General features: G+C 36.8%; 1 protein-coding gene across 3 annotated transcripts in view; it reads right to left on the bottom strand.

Moving 5' to 3' along the window:
- The window catches only part of LOC136038722 (inorganic pyrophosphatase-like), a 50789-nt gene that overhangs the window by 21586 nt on the left and 8926 nt on the right, over positions 1 to 20277 (bottom strand). Inside the window, exons 1-3 of one of the 3 annotated variants that reach the window (XM_065722059.1) lie at positions 17004 to 17121; positions 9974 to 10050; positions 3930 to 4045 (exon numbers count right to left, since the gene is read on the bottom strand). In XM_065722059.1, coding sequence (XP_065578131.1) covers positions 3930 to 4045; positions 9974 to 10034 — 177 coding nt within the window. In that variant the 5' untranslated portion in view covers positions 10035 to 10050; positions 17004 to 17121. Of the gene's footprint in view, positions 1 to 3929; positions 4046 to 9973; positions 10185 to 17003; positions 17122 to 20277 lie in introns of those variants that run through there. The other 2 variants (XM_065722060.1, XM_065722058.1) reach the window with 2 other exon arrangements.

The following is a 20277-nucleotide window of genomic DNA, read 5'->3' as shown; positions in this document are numbered from 1 at the left end:
CTCTTTATTGTTGTCGTCTACGTCCTCCAACATTCTCCCGTGCCCATTATCATAGTTTAGATTCCTCGGATGCTCTTGTTGCTTTTGTCGAAGATACCACCCTTATTACTTTTAGGAGAACAGAGGATGAGGATCGTGCATAGTTAGTTGACCTCTTCGAGAGAGTCTCAATCTTGTCTGATGCTAACCCACTTGCCTTAAATATTTCTAAAACTAGTTTTTTAGTTTTTTCTCGTATACATCAGGCTTGTCCTCAACTATCTGAAATTCATACATCCAAAGGCTTTATATGAAGACCAAAGGATAGCCATCTCCGTTTTCTATGTATCCTCCTATATGACAATTTATCTTTTAAACACCATATTGATATGATTAAAATGAAGATATGCAGAAACCTCGGTATTAACCCAAATATATTTTTCATGGACTCATTCTAAGAATCTTATTTCACAGCTCAATTCATTCCAACGTTCCCTATTGTCCAGTCATATGGATGTCTACTGTCCCTTCTTTTCTAAAACCTCTTTTGAACACTTACAATAAAGCTATAAATCTTATCCAGGATCTAAATTGTTCGGCAACTAAACCATTACTTGATATTGAAAAACCTTAATTTTTTTCCTGTGTGTCTTTCGCTTTTCTTCAGCTCCATGATGATATTCCTAGAGCCCTTATTTACGTCTTCTTTTTTCTTCTTTCCCAATTTGGCTCGAGAATGCCAATCGTTTGGCTCCTCCAAAAGACTTGTAAAAAAAAATAGTTTCCACATGATTAATTTTTTCCTTGACGCATATAGTGCTATCTATTTCGATTCATTGCAGTTTGATAAAGCTTGTTTAATGAACTTTCTTTTCTTGTGTTTATTTTTATAAAGTAAAGGCTTTACATGTTAACGGTTAAAGTATTTAATGTTATGTGATCTGTTTCTTAATTCCCCTGCTACAGGACATGGAGCCTTTGTGGGGGTTTGTAGATTGTTGCGTAATTATACTGTAATATGGAAAAATAAATCTATCTAAAAAAACAAGAAAAAAAGAACAAGAGCTAAGAGCTCATATGGCACTTTTGACGAGGCCGGACGAGCCAAGAGCTCATATGGTATGAGCTCTAGCCAAATTCTAAGAATCAATAGATTGATTTAAAAGGAAAATAGGAGGCTTAATGCAGGTCGGGATTTAAAATAAGAACTCTGAGTCTCGAGGTCCTTCTAAATATCAAAATTCATTAAAATCCGATCACTCACTCGTAAGTTATAAATACCTCATTTTTTCTCCTTTTTCTCTCTCCCTTCAGCCCCCCAGATTGTCTAATCGGGGAAAACGACTTTATCAAGTCAATTTGTGCAGCTCCCGGATACGCCTACCAATCCATCGTCCTAGCACGTCCAGAAGCACCAAACTCGCCAAAGCACTGGACCCCACCCCCTAACTCCCCCAAAGAGAGTGGATCCAGTACGGTTACGTCAATCACGTATCTACAACATTTGCTTATTCTACCCACCAAGTTCCATCCCGATTTCTCTACTCTAAGCGTTTTCCAAGATTTCCAGTTTCCCCCTCCAACTACCCCCAATGTCAACAGATCTGGTCGGGATTTGAAATCCCGACCAGCTCTGAGACATGAATTCCTTCTAAATATTAAATTTCATTAAGATCCGGCCACCCGTTCTTAAGTTAAAAAATTCCTCAATTTTTCCAAATCAACAATCCCCAGCTCCTCAAAAGTGAACAGATCCGTTCCAACTATGTCAATCACATATCTATAACTTACGCTTATTCTTCCCATCAAGTTTCATCCCAATCTCTCCACTCTAAGCGTTTTCAAGATTTTTGTTTCCCCCCTATGTCCCCGGGTCCGATTCGAATTGAAAATGGAGCATCTGAGACATAAGATCCTTCTATATATCAAGTTTCATTAAGATCCGATCACCCATTCGTAAGCTAAAGATACCTCAATTTTCACGTTCTCCAAGAATTCTGGTTTCCCCCTCCAACTCCCCCCAATGTCACCGGATCTGGTCGGAATTAACAATAAGAACTCTAAAGCACAAGATCCTTCTAAACATCAAATTTCATTAAGATTTGGTCACCCGTTCGTAAGTTACAAATACCTCATTTTTTCTAATTTTTCCGAATTACTCCCTCCCCCCCCCAACTCCACAAAAGTGGGCGGATCCAGTTCAGTTATGTCAGTCACATATCTTGAACATATTTTTAATCCTCCTACGAAGTTTCATCCTAATATCTCCACTTTATGTGTTTTCCAAGATTTCCAGTCCCCCTCCCAAATGACGCTGGATCTGGTCGCGATTTAAAATGAGAGATCTGAGCTACGAGATCCTTCTAAATATGAAATTTCATTAAGATGCGATGACTCCTTCGTAAGTTAAAAATACCTTATTTTTTCTAATTTTTCAAAATTAACTTGTTCCCCCAACTCCCCCAAATAGAGCGGATCCGTTCCAGTTATGTCAATCACGTATCTAGGACTTCTGCTTATTTGTCCCACCAAGTTCCATCCCAATCACTCCACTCTAAGCGTTTTCCAAGATTTTAGCCCCCCCCCCCAACTCCCCCATATGGCACCGAGTTCAGAGCGGATCCATTCCGGTTATGTCAGTCACGTATCTTGGACTTGTTTTTATTCTTCCCGCTTTCATCCTGATCTCTCCGCTTTGTGTTTTCCAAGATTTCCCCCCCCCCCCTAACGATCCTGGATCCGGTCGGGATTTGAAGTAAGAGATCTGAGTTACGAGGTACTTCTAATTATAAAATTTCATTAAGATCCGATCACTCGTTCGTAAGTTAAAAATACCTCATTTTTTCTATTTTTTCAGAATTCAGCCCCCCCCCCCCCCGACTCCCCCAATCAGAGCAGATCCGTTCTGGTTATGTCAATCACGTATCTAGGACTTCTGGTTATTTTTCCCACCAAGTTTCATCCCGATCCCTCCACTCTAAGCATTTTCCAAGATTTTTGGTTCCCCCTCTAACTCCCCCCAATGTCACCGGATCAGGTCAGGATTTAAAATAAGAGCTCTGAGACACGATATCCTTTCAAACATCAAATTTCATTAAGATCCCATCACCCGTTCGTAAGTTAAAAATACTTCACTTTTTTTATTTTTTCCAAATTAACTGGCCCCCCACTCCTCCCCCCATATGGTCAAATCGGGAAAACGATTTCTAATTGAATCTGGTCCGGTCCCTGATACGCCTGCCAAATTTCATCGTCCTAGCTTACCTGGAAGTGCCTAAAGTAACAAAACCGGGACTGACAGACCGACAGAATTTGCGATAGATATATGTCACTTGGTTAATATCAAGTGCCACAAAAAAAGGAGTGAGCGAATTATCCCAAGAATGCTGTTGCCATCAAAAGGTGTCTTTCACCAGCACTAGCAAATCAATCTTAAGCTACATAAGAAAGTAGGAGCCAAAAGACTACAAAAAATAGACAAAAATCGAATTTTGAACCTAAAATATGTACGTTCGAGAGTTTTTATCTTTTTATCAATCTCTTTTCTGCCAATTTTATTTGGCAGCTTATTACCAAAGGCACGAATTCCTGAGTTTTATAAAAAAAAAATCCATTCAGCGTCTTCTAATTTTATACCAAACTATCTCCCATATGTTAGAATTTTTTCAAAGTAGCTTTACACGTTTAAAAAAATTTCAAAATAGCTTTACACGTTTACGGCTGTACCCCAAGTAATGCATCGTTCAAAATACGGTAAATAAATAAAACAAATGGGTAGATGCTTTACAATAAAAGTAAAGTGAAAACAACATTTAAAGTGGGAATACCAATAACGCCTAACTCAGTACTTATAATTTTAGAAAATGACTAATTCATTCTGAATAGGATTTAAACATATAGAAAATGATAGATTGAAATAATAAGGAAGAAAAAGAAAATGATGAGTTTACCTCCATTTTTGCGTTAGTCCATCTAGGCACTTCTACAACCATATTATAAGTCTTTTTTAACTCGTTGGCAAATAGAGGTATGTCATGGAATGGGGAAAGATAAGTTGTTTCATTTTCTGAAAGAAATATTTCCGATTAATTTTTTGGATTGAGTTAAAGTATAGAAAAAGAGTTTCACATTCAAATATCGCAATAGCTCTCCATTACAGGGTCGTAGTAGATTCTGTACTTGCCAGGAAGTGGTACACTGATGGAAACTTCTTAAGAACTGATAAAAATTAGATGGCGATATTGTTAATATAAACATTTTATGCAATCAAATATCAACTGCACCACATTTTACAGTGGTACATATTTCTTGAATTTTAGTAGAAAGCAATTAAAATTGAATTTATTTACGATTCAAAATCATGTGTTTAGGTGATAGTAGCTAGTAAATTACTTTATTCAATAAAAAGTAGCTAATTGAGAAAAAAACTGACTATCTTCTTTAATGTATTTTATCCTGGGAATCGTCCTCGTTTCCAGTGTTCTAATTTGATATTTAACTTGCACTTTGTTTACACTCTAGTCTCTTATTACAATATCATATAGTTTTGTTTTTATTTTGTATACACGTAGACATTAAAAGAATAATTTTACTATTAAATAGTTATTATATAATTGTCCATGGGAAAAACAATCCGTATTCAGATCTATACCTCATTATTCTAATGATGTGTCCCTGTGTCCCGGTCGTCATTTATATTCCCTGTGTCCCGGTCGTCATTTGTGTCCCGGTGTCCCAGTTTGTAATTTCTCTTTGAGTGTCCCGGTCGTCATTTATATTCCCTGTGTCCCGGTGTCCCAGTCGTCATTTGTGTCCCGGTGTCCCGGTCTGTAATTTCTATTCGAACAATCCCTGTGTCCCGGTCGTCATTTATATATCCCGCCTGTGCCCCCGGCGTCCCCGTTGTAGTTGTGTCCCTGTGTCCCGGTCGTCATTTATATTCCCTGTGTCCCGGTCGTGATTTGTGTCCGGGTGTCCCAGTCTGTAATTTCTCTTTGAGGTTCCCGGTCGTCACTTATATTCCCTCTGTCTCGGTCGTCATTTGTGTCCCGGTCTGTAATTTCTCTTTGAGTGTTTTTTCTTTTTAGTTTTTTACCTTTTTTCTTTTTTCAGTTTTCTTTTTCTTCTTTATTTTTCAGCGTCACTATGAAGTACTAATCGACGAACCTTTGTTTTTTTAACTTAAATCTGGTAGGCATTGATGACCTTATCCAAGTCAAAATCCCAAACCCAATCATCATCGCTATCATTTTCAGTTTTGATATGTTTTGACTCCCGCTGTCCAGGTGGATTTTCATCTAACTGCGCGGTTTTGCGTTCTTTAGCCGCAAGCCTGTTTTCTTGCTGTTCTTGTGATTCCCCGGCACGCTTTCTTTTCTTACTTTCTCTATCAGCTGCAAGCCTGTTTTCTTGCTGTTCTTGTGATTCCTCGGAACGCTTTCTTTTCTTACTTTCTCTATCAGCAGCAAGTTTTTTGGCATAAACTCTTTGAGCAGCTTCCTCGGCTGTTGCCATTGTAGGTTCTTCAGTCATTTTACAATTAAACATTTTTTCGTGAACGCATGTCTTAAATACCATTAATGACGTCACCTTCATAGCAAAAATGACGATAACTAACTTCATGACGTCAGTCGACACAGAAACATGACGTCACCTGACAGACAGACACACAGACAGACAACTTATTTTTATATATATAGATATATTATATATATATATATATATAATATATATATATATATATATTATATATATATATATACTTATTATTATATACTTATATATATATATATATATATATATATATATATATATATATATATATATATATATATATATATATATAAATAAGTTGTCTGTCTGTGGATCTGTGGATCAGGTGACGTCATGTTTCTGTGTCGGCTGACGTCATGTTAAAAAACTAAAAAAGGAAACAAAAAGAAAAATAAAGGAGAAAAACAAAACTAAAAAAATAAAAATAAAAAATAAACTAAAAAGAAAAAAGAAAAAAAGCTAAAAAACTAAAAAATTGTAAAAACCAAAAAAAACTAAAAAGAAAAAAAGGGGAAAAATACAAAACTTTATTTCATCATTTACCATTTCAAAAACGAATGTATATACAGACTGGGACACCGGAATACAAATGACGACCGGGACACAGGGAATATAAATGACGACCGGGACACAGGGACACAACTACAACGGGGACGCCGGGGGGCACAGGGGGATATATAAATGACGATGGGGACACAGAGAATGTTCGATTAGCAATCACCATCAACAAAGCTCAAGGGCAATCATTAGAATCATGAGGTATAACTAAAAAAAACTAAAAAAAAGGCAGAAAACTAAATGCTTAAATGCTAAATACCAAAGAGAAAGTTGAACAGAACAATTCGAAAATGCTTTAAACTGGGGTAAAATTATAGGCACTCATGTAGAGAATAACGCGAGAATTTTCCGTAACTTGGAAGCGGAGGAAAACTTATTTAGCAAGAACGAGTTTGAAGCGGTACAAAAAGCATTGAGAAATAATAAATCTTTCTGTGCTGATAGTAAAATAAATGAATTTCTGAGATATGGCAATTACGAAGATAGACATAAGATAGTAAAAACTATGAATAGGATTTTTGATAAAAGAAAGGTACCTGGTGAAACTAAGAAAACTTCAATTAAATTCCCTTAAAAAAAACAAAAAAAGTGAAAACAGTCAATTTATTAATAACAGAGGTGAGTTAAGGCACTACAGAAAGATAAGAAAATAGAAAATAGATAAATATTTTATAAATAATGGAGATACTTCATTCGACTAATAGAAAAGCTTCAGTGAAGGTCCTGTCCTCGGTACCGCATATCCGTTGAGCATGAAAGAGTGATGTGCTATAAACGAGAATGGTGTTGCTGCGGTTAAGTAGGTAAGGTTAGTAGTCGGTGCAGTGTTGAACGAAGAGTTAAGCAGATTGTGTGTTATCCCCATTTATCTAGACTATACTGAAGGATTTTGACCTAGGGAACACAGCAAACACTATCAAAGAAAACAGTGTCAAAAGGAAAGGTAAACTCTCTTTGACTTCGACTGTGCATACGATTTAACTGAGCTAGATAAAACGTTAGCAAAATAAATGATTTTTATAAGATTTTGAGAGCTCAGGGTGCAAAAATAGGTCTGAAAATTAATGTTAAGAAGACTAAGTGGATTAGATGTTAGCCTTCCTTAACAATATAGTGTAACATTATTGGTAAGCATGGCGGATGCAGTTTAGATACAAAAAGAAGAATAGCTGAGGTGTAGGATGTTTTTCCACAGTTGAAAAATGTCAGAAATTGGACATATCAGTCTTCTAACTAAGATTATGATACTGGAAGTGATGGCTATGACAATGGCCAAGTAGAGAATTTATGTGGGTGCTTCGAAAGGGTTGTTTCCAAACGTTTGATATTTTCCATAGATCTCGCTTAAGAATGGATTCGGGTAGACATTCGAATATCCGTATATCATACAATAAGCTCTAAAAATATTTGTTAGATCCCCCTTTTTAAGGCTATAATAAAAAAAGAGGTCCATGAATTAGTTGTGCTTGGGTTAAAAAATGATAAATTGCCAAAAATCGTTCTTTCTTGGTTATCTAATTAGGGCATTCTCAAATCGGCAAGAAGATATCTTAAGAAAGGATTTAAAGGAAATTGGAACTTAATGGAAGGAAGTCCATTGTGAAGCTTTGAATCGAACAGGACTTAGAGTAGAGTAGCATCCACAGGCCTGAGAGGGCTTCGCGGTGCGATAAATTGCTAGTAGTAGGAGCAGTATTGTTAAAACAAGTGCTTTGGTCATGCAAATCTTCAAGTGATTCAACTAAATTATTTCACAATAGAATGAACAATTTCTTTTACATTGCTGTTTATTATAACTTAGTTACTTTCTAGTTAGTTAGTTACTATGCTTCTAGAGCCAACAATCACTAGCAGTTCTTGTTAAGAAAAATTCTTGCATGAATAAAATGATTGACGCAATTGCAATGATGGTTGGTGCATGGTTTTGACTTGAAGTAATTGAATTACCTTGACAATGAAAAAAGTTTTTTTTTCTAAGAGAGACAAGTTAATTTTTTAGATTATTGGAAAATTAACGAATTAAAGGTAATAAGTTAAAAGATATTACCAAAATTATGAAGATTTCAACACGTCACTGGGATTCGACGATATTTAACGAACTTCCACTGAAACACTGTTAAAAAATTGATTTTTTGCCAACTTCCGAAATTAGAAGTCTGTCTAAAAATGTGAAAGATTAGCATACATCTAGATATGATTTAAAGGTCAAAAATAGGCGAAAGATATGACCCTTTTTAGCTTGAAAAGAAACAGGGTCGGCTTACCATTTAAGCTTGTTTGGCATAATTCCAAAGTTTGCGAGCACAAAAAGGACATAAAGAAGAGGTGGCATACGAGATTTGTTCAAACAAAAATGTGAATTCCCTCTTTTCTGGAACAGCATTTACTTATTTATTCAACATCTATTTTTCCCCCTTAAAACAGACGATCTCGGATATAAGATACTTGTACCAGCGTTTTTTCCAATCTTCAAATTACTCCTGATAAGTGCTTTTCTAATTTTTTCTCGAGCTCTTCCAGCGATGCGGTCTTTTTCTGGCATTAATTCTTTTTGTTGCTTCGATTTGGATGATTAAGCTTTAGTTTGGACGCCATCACCACATAAAAACTATAAAGCAGTTATGACAATTTTGGTCAAATATTGATCGTCGTTGAAGTCACTTGACGTGTCCTAAGGGAAGCTCAGACAACGGTATTGATCAAAATTGGTTACTTTTCAAAATTGGGAACCAACTTGGCTGCCCCACGTCCTATGCCCAAAAAATCCGAAAAATTGGAAGACTTGATTCAACCAATATCCCTATATCCTTAGTAACTCCTTGAGTGGTGATTTGGCGATTTCCCATTACAATTTTAACCACCGCCTCAATGTTTCCACCGGTTGCAGATGCAGTGAGGTGTCCAGAGCAGGTACTGTTATCGACATCTTCTGATTCTCTGTTAAGGGCTTGTATAATCGCTTCATTTTAATTTTCACACCGAATTTTATACAGTCTGTTATCCAATTTTGTGTAAGGAAAAATTCGTTAAGAACGCGAAAATATGTCTAACCTTTATAACTGCCAAAGAAAAACTAAAAATACAAAAAGACTGATCATGTAAACATATCATTCCTGTTAATTATCTTTGCTCGTTCAGACATAGGGTCAGAAAATGGAAAACTATTTTTTGCCATTGTTAATGATTTGAAAAGATAATCAAAGCTAGGTTTTTTAGTCCAATAAAATTACGTTTTCTCCGACTATTGAACATTAATATTATCTTTTATCTATGGAATTAGTTATCAGCATCTATGAAATCATTCACACGTTCCATTTAATTATCTTTGCTCTGTCTGAAACAGGGCCAGAAAATGGCGAACTATCTTTTGCGCCATTTAATGATTTGAAAAGGTTCTAAAATCTAGGTATTTTTAGTCCGATAAAATTACGTTTTCTCCGAGTATTGAACATTAATATTATCTGGTTTCTATGGAATTAGTCAACTGCATCTCTGAAATTATTTTCCCGTTCCTGTTAATTATCTTTGCTCTGTCTGAAATAGGGCCAGAAAATGGCAAACTATCTTTTCCCCTTTTTAACAATTTGAAAAGGTAATTAAAGCTATGTATTTTCAATTCGATGAAAAAATGCCCCCTGCACGGGTGGCGTAAAAGACAGGTATAGTGACATGTTGCATTTCGACAGATAGAAGACATAACTCGGTTTTCAGCTGTAAAAAAGGGTCTTACTACATCTTTTGTTTCCTACAAGACTATTTTATGCAATGTTTAATAATTCACAAAGAATTAAAAAACGAGCCAATAAAGCATTAATTCATTCAAGTATTGGCCAAAACGAAAAGATAATGAAGTATTAAAAAATGAATAAATCTTAAAACTTACTCAGAAAAACTCTATATTCCAAGGTGTTCGGGGCTCCAAACTCTTCAACTGTGTAGTACATCTTGCTTGAATACTTCCTATAGCAAGTAAGAACTCTATGAATTTTTGAATTATATGTGTCCTGTACAAGATTACGAGCTATACTGCCATTTTGGAAACAACCAATTCTCTTTAATTTCCATAACTGCTTGATCATTTTCAGGGAATCTCCGCCTTTCAGAAATGATTACATCAATATATAAAGGGGATAGTTTTGTCAAAGCGAAATAAACTATTTTAAAGTTTTCATGCTCTTAGTACTGACTAAAAGTTATTATCATACCAGATCAGAACGAGGCCCAACGCTATTCCAATGATGAGTTACAATCAAACTGGCTTAAGACCTTAAATTATACTACGGATTTCCAAAATTTGTCTTTGTTACATGAAAAAAAATAGAATCATTGTATTTACTCCAGAGGAGATATATTAGACCAGCCATAATTAAAAAAAAAAAAATTCAGTTGAGGTTTAAGCCCCTCTGATGCGATGACTCTCCCAAATAACAATTTATTCCGAAAAATTTGGTTTAGTCGGCGTTTCTGTAAAGGCCATATATTAAAAGATAAATATTATTTAAAAAAAAAATCAACTAAATTTGCATTCTTTCTTTTTGTAAGATCCAACATTTTGTAGAACTTTTGTTAAATACGAAAATAATCTCTTTGGGATAATTTTTCCATAGCCAAGGATCAAAAACGAAGTTCTCTAATTGACTTATCGTTAAGAAGTCTCCAATAAATCGAACTTGGGTTTTGGCAAAATCGCGTAAGGAACCTAGATCAGCCTTCATTGAGAAAGGGTTTAGTTGCTTCCAAGAATTACAGTTAGAGTCCGACCGCCAGGTCATGGAATGTGACACCCCCCTAACCCAAAAGGTAAAGTTAGGTTTAAAAGTGGATTCCGACCAAATTGAACACGGTGATTCCGAATATGCCGGGAACTAGGTTCGGAAATAATGGCTTAAAGTAGAAATAAAGCCCTATGCTACTCCATTTTTTCCTCTCAATAATAAGTTTTGCTCTCAAGCACAGTAAGTTGAAAAGTAGATTCCAACCAAATCGAACCCGCTGATTCTGAATATACCGGGAATAAGTTCCGAGAAATGATGGCTTAAAGTAGAAATGAAGCCCGATGCTATTCTGTTTTTAAAAAGCAGTGGGATGAAAAGTGAATTCCGATCACAACGAACCCATTGATGACGAATACGCCGTTAATAAACACTTCCCGAAAGGGTGGTTTAACTGGAACGGAAACCTTATAAGTTATTTTCCTACACAGCAACAAATTCCAAGATTAGGCACATGCACAGTGGGCTACCGCTGGCAAAAGTTTATTCCAACCAAATCGAATATGCTGATCACGCAAGAAATGGATAGCCACTGGCTGCTCAAGAATACGACGCGAGTCTGTTGCTTAATAGCCTAAGCCTGTCGGAGTGAATTAACGACTACAGGGAGTATAACAACAATCTCGTGTATTGAAATGTGATAAAATGACTAAAACACAAAGAAACAAGTTAAATGGGACACATCAATCCCAACCTTTCCCAACAATGTTTCACAGAATAAAAGTCTTTAGTCTTCATCCGAGTCGACTGAGCACCTGCCCCCACACGAACAAAGTAAGTCACACTGGCTTCCTAAAGCACACGGACAACGTGCTGAGCACCCATTCTTACAAGAACATGATTTCGGAGCATCTTTGACGGTCAAAGGTCACTGAAGAACCGTGGATTTCACAGGAACAACGCCATCTGAATGGCTGAATGCCCACCCATAATCAGAAGGATTGTGAATGAGTGGCTGTGCCTCGGTTGCTTGCAGCATCAAACACCACCACAAAACAGCTCTCTTCATGTGATACTTGATCGAGTTCTTCGTTGGTAGCAGGCACTATGGACTGTTTCCCTTATGGAACAAGTGCACCCGTAGATCACTGAAGCTAGCGAAATCGTCTGGTCGCTTGCCATAAGCAGTAACAACTATTTTTCGACAAACATTTGTTAACCAACCAGGTATTCCATCAAACGCTGGAGCGCACTTTTCACTTTTGAAGTCAACTCTTCGAGCTTATCCAGGACACCAGCTTTGAAAGCCACATTTATGAAAGTATTTTTTCCTTTTGAACAAAAAAAAAGCTAACCTTGTCAAAACCGCAGAAGTAATGAAGCAGGGTAATGAAGTTCGCAGCAGCAGCTGGGATTCTTTCGACTATTTAGTGAACTGGGAGGTTTTTGTCTCTGAACTTGAGGTACAGCTCAGGATTTGATGCATTGAACCGAGAAGTTATCACTCTGAAATGCTGAATGAGTATAGCGAGAATGTCTGTGTCTATGGCTTTCACTATGACGCGTGGAAAGCCCCTGCGGTAACACTCGGTCACATGGAGTACCACCCTCGTGTCCGCCTCTTCGTGTGTAAAAGCTAGCCTCTCAGCGAGTAGAGAGCAAACATTAGGAGGAAGAACTCTAACATGAACTTCTCTTCTTTCACGAAAACCTTCAGCAAGCACTAGCGGAAAGGGCGTGTTTTCCGTCTCCTCTTTCCATGCCCCAAAAATAATTTCAGCTATTTTTGCTTTCGAGGATGACTGTGTCAGCATCACCTCCCAGTTTTCCAGAGTTGTATCCAGGGAGATTAAACAAGTTCTTCTATTGCCCTTGCTCTTTCTACCATGATAGCCACTGCTGTCTTTGAGGAGAAAAGGACAACCTTCTGGGTCCTTCACAAAATACAATCCATCGTATGTCGCACGCTACGTGGAGTTCAGTCAATTGCGTCGTATCTCTAGTTATGTTTCACAAGGTTCTTAAAGCACAGTTTCCCAAAGTATTGGTTTTCAAAGGGGTTTGTGTTCTGACCTATGGCATAAAATCCATAACAACAGCCTGCCTTGCTACTGGTGTGGGAGAAATGTTTATAGTCCAGGAATCAATCTCACTGAGCATCCGTATAGCATCTAGAAGTGCAGCTTTGGACCCGTCCATAAGGAAATGCCAGCACCAGTCTCTGTTCTTTCAAACAGAGCTGGCGACACCGGAAGAAGTTCATGCGGCATCAATCTTCGCAGCATTGACAAAGACGAAGCGGGAGCACTACCGCAGGCAAGCACTATTTTTCTAGTCACTTCTAGTTCCTCTTAGATGTTGCTGAAGGCTTTCTTTTTTATGTCAATTACCTTTCTTCAGGTGAGTAGTCATTGTAGCTACTTTAACTTTTGAAAAGGAATCGGGCTGCCCAGCAAAAAAATGCTGCAATGGCTTTTAAGCCGTTTTCTTCAGCAGACAAAACACTTTCCCCAACTGATTTTTCTGCAATCTCATTTCTAATGATGTTCGTAAGTTCTTTTTCTTGGTAGTCTAAGGGATTCACGTGACTTTCGACTACTGACATGGTCTTCAGTACTAAGTTTTCGTTTTGAAATCCATCCTCTCGGAATCATTGCGCTCGCTGGTGCCATCAATTCCAGCTAATTTACAGAGTGAAGCTGGAACTTTTGCACAGAACGGAAAGGTAGATGGCCACTTGGCAATCGCAGTGGTGTTCAGAATCATCCCTTTTATACTACCTTTTTGCTTTGCCTCAAAGTTCAGACTTGATTCCAAGGCATGGTCTGGAGAAACGGCATTAGCTGAGCCAAAAGATCTTTTCATAGTGAAGTGGCCTAGGAAGAACTTTTCTCGAAGTTGTTCGGGCATGCGATCCATGTCTTTCAAATACCTTGTGAGGCACGTAAGATAAGAGATAAGATAATATTTATTTTCAAAAGACTATCACAAGCTCTATAGAGCCGAATTCGCTTTATATGTCCATAAGAGTTAAGAAAAAAAATTCCAAATCAGTATATTAAGTCAGACATTTAAAATTAAAAAGAAATTAAAAAGGCAAAATCATCAACGATAAAGGGCAAATCAGTAAACTTGACAATTAAATTATAAAAACATTACAGTAAATCAAAAATAAAAACGGCAATAGATGAAAAGGGGAATTTGGCAAGTACATAATCACGAATTATTATTATTATTAAGGTGTTCCAGAATAAAGGGGATAAAACTTTTACGAAACTTTTTTTGTAACAGCATGGATCGGAGAGTAAGTTGGGATTGCGTTGCGTATTTATGGTGACCTGCAGATACCATGAAAGGAAGCATCATACTAGCTGCTTTCAGATGCAAGTCCCAGTTCCCACAGCGATCAGCAAGTAGAAACTGGAACATAATCAAAACCATTCGAATGTATTGGTTTGGATACCCATCCTGTCTGTATTATGGTAAGTTCTGCAACATTATTCCCACTCTTAATAATTAGAAATTTAATGTTTCTAAATGTTTTACCTTTCTTGTGGCTAAGTTCTCTTAGTAAGTAGCAACAAAGGGTGGTATTTGCTTGATTTCATTATCAAGGCTCTTTGTTCTGCAATTTTATCTTCTCTTCTGTTTTATCTCCTTAGGCCTAGCACTATTAGTGGCGATTATTGCTCGTGCGCACTACCTAGTGAGCAATTCTTAACTAAAACTGGCATGTACCGAAAAGGGAATTCATAATTCTGAAAATCAAGTACAAAAGAAAATAAAACGTGTTTTTAGGGGCAAAACCAGCGTCGGACACCCGAGTTCAAAGCATATTCGGAATCGGGATTTTCTGGTCTATAAAACAGTGTCGTCAGAGTGACTGTACCTTTTGGGTCGGATGTTTTAGAAACTAAGCGTCTTTTGCCGAGCTGGCGGTCGAACAATTAGTTGAAGTCGGTATAACTAAGAAATAGTACTTCGTTAAATCTAACGCAGTGCTTTATTTGATTTTAGACATAACCTATGACGTGACAAATTAAACTCGAAAAAGCTTCCCATATTTCATCACAATATCAAGAGATAAGGCTAAACTCTTTTCAGTCTCGACAAACTCAATATAACTGCATTAAATTCTCGCACAAAACGGGATAATCCAGAAGATTTAAACTTTCATTCAACAGCAAGATATTATTGTCCATCGGTAAGAGAGATGAACAACCACTATTGTCATTCAGACACCTCGAATGAAATACAGAGAGTTGGAATATATTGGGAACTTTATTAAAAGGGATTCTTTCATCGGATTAAATTGTGTGGTTCGGCCTTTCGAAGTTCTGACAAAGAATAAGCTCTTTTACCCTCTATCAGGGCCAAAAGCAATTGGAGGGCAAATAGCCCCTCTCCACATGGCCTTTTTTCCCACGCCAGTGTTGTATAGGACCAATTTCTGTGATCCTATACCACGGTATTTTGTTTTGGGTAGTCAAGAAGTTTAATATGTATACCCCCAGGGTTGACCTAACAATCGTACTCTTGGGGTAACGGCCCAAATTATGTAAATTACCCATTGTTCACAGATAAGCATTAGTAATAAAACTCGGATATATTTAGGCTTGCATATCCGATCAACCTAGAACTCCTAGGCTTCGTTCCCATGGACTAGATTTCCCAGAATTTTGCAAGGGTATATTCCTGGAACAATATGTGCCCATTGAAAGACATTATTTGCTCTCTTAACAAAATAGAAGCATCTGCAATATTTACGGCTTACGGATTTCAAACTTGTTGTTAATGGAGGGGAAGACAAAAAGTTGTCTCTCATCAGCCTAAAACTTTTGCGTTATGAGTCCTGATTTATACACGGTGAAGAGTATATAGGTAGCATATCTTTGACATCTCAGGAACGACTTGGGGGACCTAGTAGAAACTTTCAGGGAGTGCAAGAGGAATAAAGGAACTTCCATTGTTGTTGCCAGTTTTCTGTTAGGAGAAGGTTTGGTAAACAACAAATTTTATTTGGTCTCAGATCCGCCTAAAAATGTTGCACCTCGAGCAACTGTAGGACGATTTGTCACCGCGAAATAGCAACGCAAACAATATGTGTACTAAAGTTATCAAAGTAGTATATCTACAATATCTTGGGAACAGTTTGAGGGATCAAATCGAAACTTTTCGGAACGCAGTAGAGTTAGGGCTTTAAATTGTGTACCTAGGAGGGGATGAGGGCTTGAAGCTTACATCCAGCTTGACACTTATACCTGTTTCAGCAGGTCTTTGAGCACGGGCCAGCCAAAAATGAGCAAAGATGTTTTTTTCTCAATCCTATGAAAATAATATCTAGAAGGCATTGGGCCAATGTAACCCCAATGCATAAAGAAAATACAAATTTGTTTACCAAAGAATGAGGCCCGAAAAGGGAAAAAAACTTGTATTCTTTCCGAACAGCTTGAAAATTATTTCCGTAAGTTCCTTGATCTAGCCGACCATAGAAAAAAAAAACTGATAACAACATATGGTTCACCCAAAAATGGGCAAAAAGATGTTTTTACCAATCAGTCAAGGCTCAAAATATGTTTGGACAGTCCAGAGCAAAAGAAGTTACTGTACATACAAAGTTTTGGACCGTCCCAAGCAAGAAGATTAAACAATTCGTGCCTCTAAAAAAAGGATCCGTTAATTTAGCGTCTCTGATCAGCTTGAAAATTTCACACATAAGACCCTAGGCTAAGTGAGAGTAAATGCAAAAAAAAAAGGAACTATTTTCGGCTATGTTATTTCGACACGCCTATGCACAACTGCTCCCCTAATAAGCATGCAGGACCTTTTTCAGGAAATTATTATATCGGTAGAACTATGTCCATCAAAACATCTGATAAATGAAACATTGTTAAAAAATTATGGAAAAAACATACGAGACTTTGCAGACTCCCTATGGAAAAAACATACGAGACTTTGCAGACTCCCTCCCCCCTCCTCGGTAACCCTCCCCCCTCCTCGGTAATTCCCAGGAAGTACTAGGTTTTGTGCTAACTTTAGTGAAATCAAATCTCTTTTAACCGATAATATGTACGATAACACTTCGAAATAATTAGCATTTCTATATATAATAAAACAACTGGAAATTTACTATCCCAATTCATATAAACTGGGATATCTAGCGTTATCTTATCAACCTTTTGCTAATTCAGAAAAACTTACCAAGGTAGCCTACAGAAATAAACTTCTTCCTCTTAATATGATCGAGCAAACAATAATCAAACACTTAAGAAATCGGTAAGGAGCGCTTATCTCTAATTCATTGCAACTAGACACTGTTGTCTAGTTTGTCTTATCTTCAAATTGGAAAACTTTTCTAAGCGAAATTTCAAAAATCAAAGAAAATCTTGTATTTCCAACTCAATAGCAATCTTGATCCATTTGTCCAAGATTGTTTTGATCAATATTGGGGGAACGGAGACGAGGGGGATGTCTAATTTAATCAAAGGACACTTGGCACCCAGGTTGTCAACCGGGCATTTTTGCGATATCTCATGAACATCTTAGGATAGTAAGTTCAAACTTTTAGGGAAAAATAAACAAAACAAGTTTTTTTTAGCTGAAAGTAAGGAGCGACATTAAAACTTAAAACGAACAGAAATTACTTCGTATATGAAAGGGGCTGCTTCCTCATCAATGCCCCGCTCTTTAGGCTAAAGTTTGACTCTTTCTCTCAACTCTGCTTTTTTTTTAAAGTAAAAAACTTTAGCGTAAAGAACGGGGCGTTGATGAGGAAGCAGCCCCTTTCATATACGAAGTAATTTCTGTTCGTTTTAAGTTTTAATGTCGCTCCTTACTTTCAGCTAAAAAAAACTTGTTTTTTTTATTTAATTTCTGAACGTTTTTGAATCAATGCATGTTTTGATTTTGGCTCTCCGCAGAGGAATAATTAACACGAAATTTGCAAGTTTTCATTTTTGGCTAAATGGCTTTCTCATAGTTTTGATCGGATGATTTTGAGAAGAAAAGGAACGGTGGAGGAAGCCTAGTTGCCCTGCGATTTTTTGGTTACTTAAAAAGGCAACTAGAACTTTTAATTTTTTACGAATATTTTTATTAGTAAAAGATAAACGTAACTTATAAATTAGCTTACGTAACGAACTTTTGTAAATCTCGTGTTTTTATTACATATATGAGGGGTTTCAGCCCCTCGCTCTTTACACTAAAGATTAAATTTTGTCCCAATTTATTTAGAATGACCCCTGAATCACAAAAGCCGTAGAATAAATAGTTGAAATCACTAAAAATACTGTAGCGTAATGAGCGAGGTATTAGGAGGTGAGCCCCTCATATGCGTAATAATTTCTGTTCGTTTTTAGTTTTAATGCTGCTCCTTACTTCCAGTTGAAAAAACCTTTCATATTTATTTTTTCATTGTTTTTTTTTTTAATAATGCTAGAAAATTCTGTGCTCCCTTCATGGAAATTTTCTTCCCCCATGACAAATTCCTCAATGGAAAGTTTCCCCAACATATACCCCTCTTGTCAACCCCTCCCCCCAACCAAAAAATCCCCCTGAAAACGTCTGTACACTTCCCAATAAGCATTACTATATGTAAGCACTGGTCAAAGTTTGTAACTTGCAGCCCCTCCCACGGGGACCATGGGGGAGTAAGTCTTCCCCAAAGACATAGTTATAAGGTTTTTCGACTACGCTGAATAAAATGGCTATCTCAGAATTTTGATCCGTTGACTTTGGGAAAATAATTAGCATGGGAGGGGGCCTAAGTGCCCTCCAATTTTTTTGGTCACTTAAAAAGGGCACTAGAACTTTTCATTTCCGTTAGAATGAGCCCTCTCGCGAGAGGAACACTGAGTCGGTACGATCACCCCTGGGAAAAAAACAGAAAACAAACAAACAAACAAATAAGCAGGCATCCCTGATCTGCCTTCTGGCAAAAAATACAAAATTCCACATTTTTGTAGATAGGAGCTTGAACCTTCTGCAATAGGGTTCTCTGATACGCTGAATCTGATGGTATTTTCGTTAAGATTCTATGACTTTTAAGGGGTGTGTCCCCCTATTTTCTAAAATAAGGTAAATTTTCTCAGGCTCGTAACTTTTGATGGGTAAGACTAAACTTGATGAAACTTGTATATTTAAAATCAGCATTAAAATGCGATTCTTTTGATGTAGCTATCGGTATCAAAATTCCATTTTTTAGAGTTTTGGTTACTATTGAGCCGGGTTGCTCCTTACTACAGTTTGTTACCACAAGCTGTTTGATATTGAGGAGGATGTTGGACCAAATTAGAAGATATTCTTTACATCCTGATTGTAAAAAGGGCGTATCCACAATATCCTTATAACATCTAAGGGTATTAAGTTGAAACTTTTAGGGAATGTTGATGGGATTGTTGAACCAAATCAAAAGACGATATATGAATCCAGATTGTTAAAAGGGTGTATATGCAACATATGAGGAACAACTAGGGTTAGCGAGTAAAAGCTTTAAAGAATGTTGAGGGGATTTTGAACTAAATCAAACAACACCGTCGGCATCCAGGCTGTCAAAAGGGCGTATCAGCAGTAAGTCAGGAACAGCTTGAAGTTTTAACTTGAAACTTTCTAGGAATGTTGAGGGGGTTTTGAATAGTGTTGTGAATGGTAAAATTGGTCACACTAAAATTGTATATTTTTCGCATTTCTCCGTAATTTTATGAACTCCCGTAAAATTGGTATTTTATCTATTTTATTTTTATATAATTTAAGTGTTTTGCATAGTTTACCGGTATCTCATTTATTGACACATTTGTGGCGCCTTGCAGTTTTGACCACATAAAACCACCCAGAAGCTGACAGAAACAGGTTTGGATATGATATTGTTATTGTGTATAAGCTATATTAGACGGTTTAAAAGGCCGTCTGTCTGACTTCAGTCTCTTTTGTTATCAGAACGATAAATGTATTAAAGTACTGGTAATTAGTAATTTAATAGTTGAAGTATAAAGTGTAATAAAATTATATTAGCTCTTTGTGCTTTTAAAGATAGAAAAAGCTACAAACAGGATTATACAGTCCTTCCTTGCAGCTAAAAGTAGGTGTTATCTGTCAGCTTGCACTCTTAGTCCATACCTAACAGAACAAAATAAAGCTTTGAGGAAAAAGAAGTTTCTGAGTGATAATAGTTGTCTTACCTGAGATCCAAGAAGTTATTTAATTAACACACTGACGTCTTTTTTCAACTTAAAAAAAAGTGATAGAACTCATCAAATCCTCTTTTGGAGAAAGACCATAAATATGTTGAAGGTATTGTTGAACAACGTCCACAATGAATCAATTGTAAATTTTACTTATTTACTTATAACCCACAAAATACAAAGGAAAAATTATGGAGTAAAAAAAAAAAAAAAAAAAACACGGTTCTATACAACATAAATAACTTAACTCAAGTCAAAAACGGCCAAAGAGGGTCAAAAACGCTAATCATTAGCTG

This window comes from Artemia franciscana, chromosome 18, assembly GCF_032884065.1.
Source record: "Artemia franciscana chromosome 18, ASM3288406v1, whole genome shotgun sequence".
NCBI lineage: Eukaryota > Metazoa > Arthropoda > Branchiopoda > Anostraca > Artemiidae > Artemia > Artemia franciscana.
Note: the sequence above shows the minus strand (reverse complement) of the source record. Positions and strands in the feature narration are given on the sequence as shown.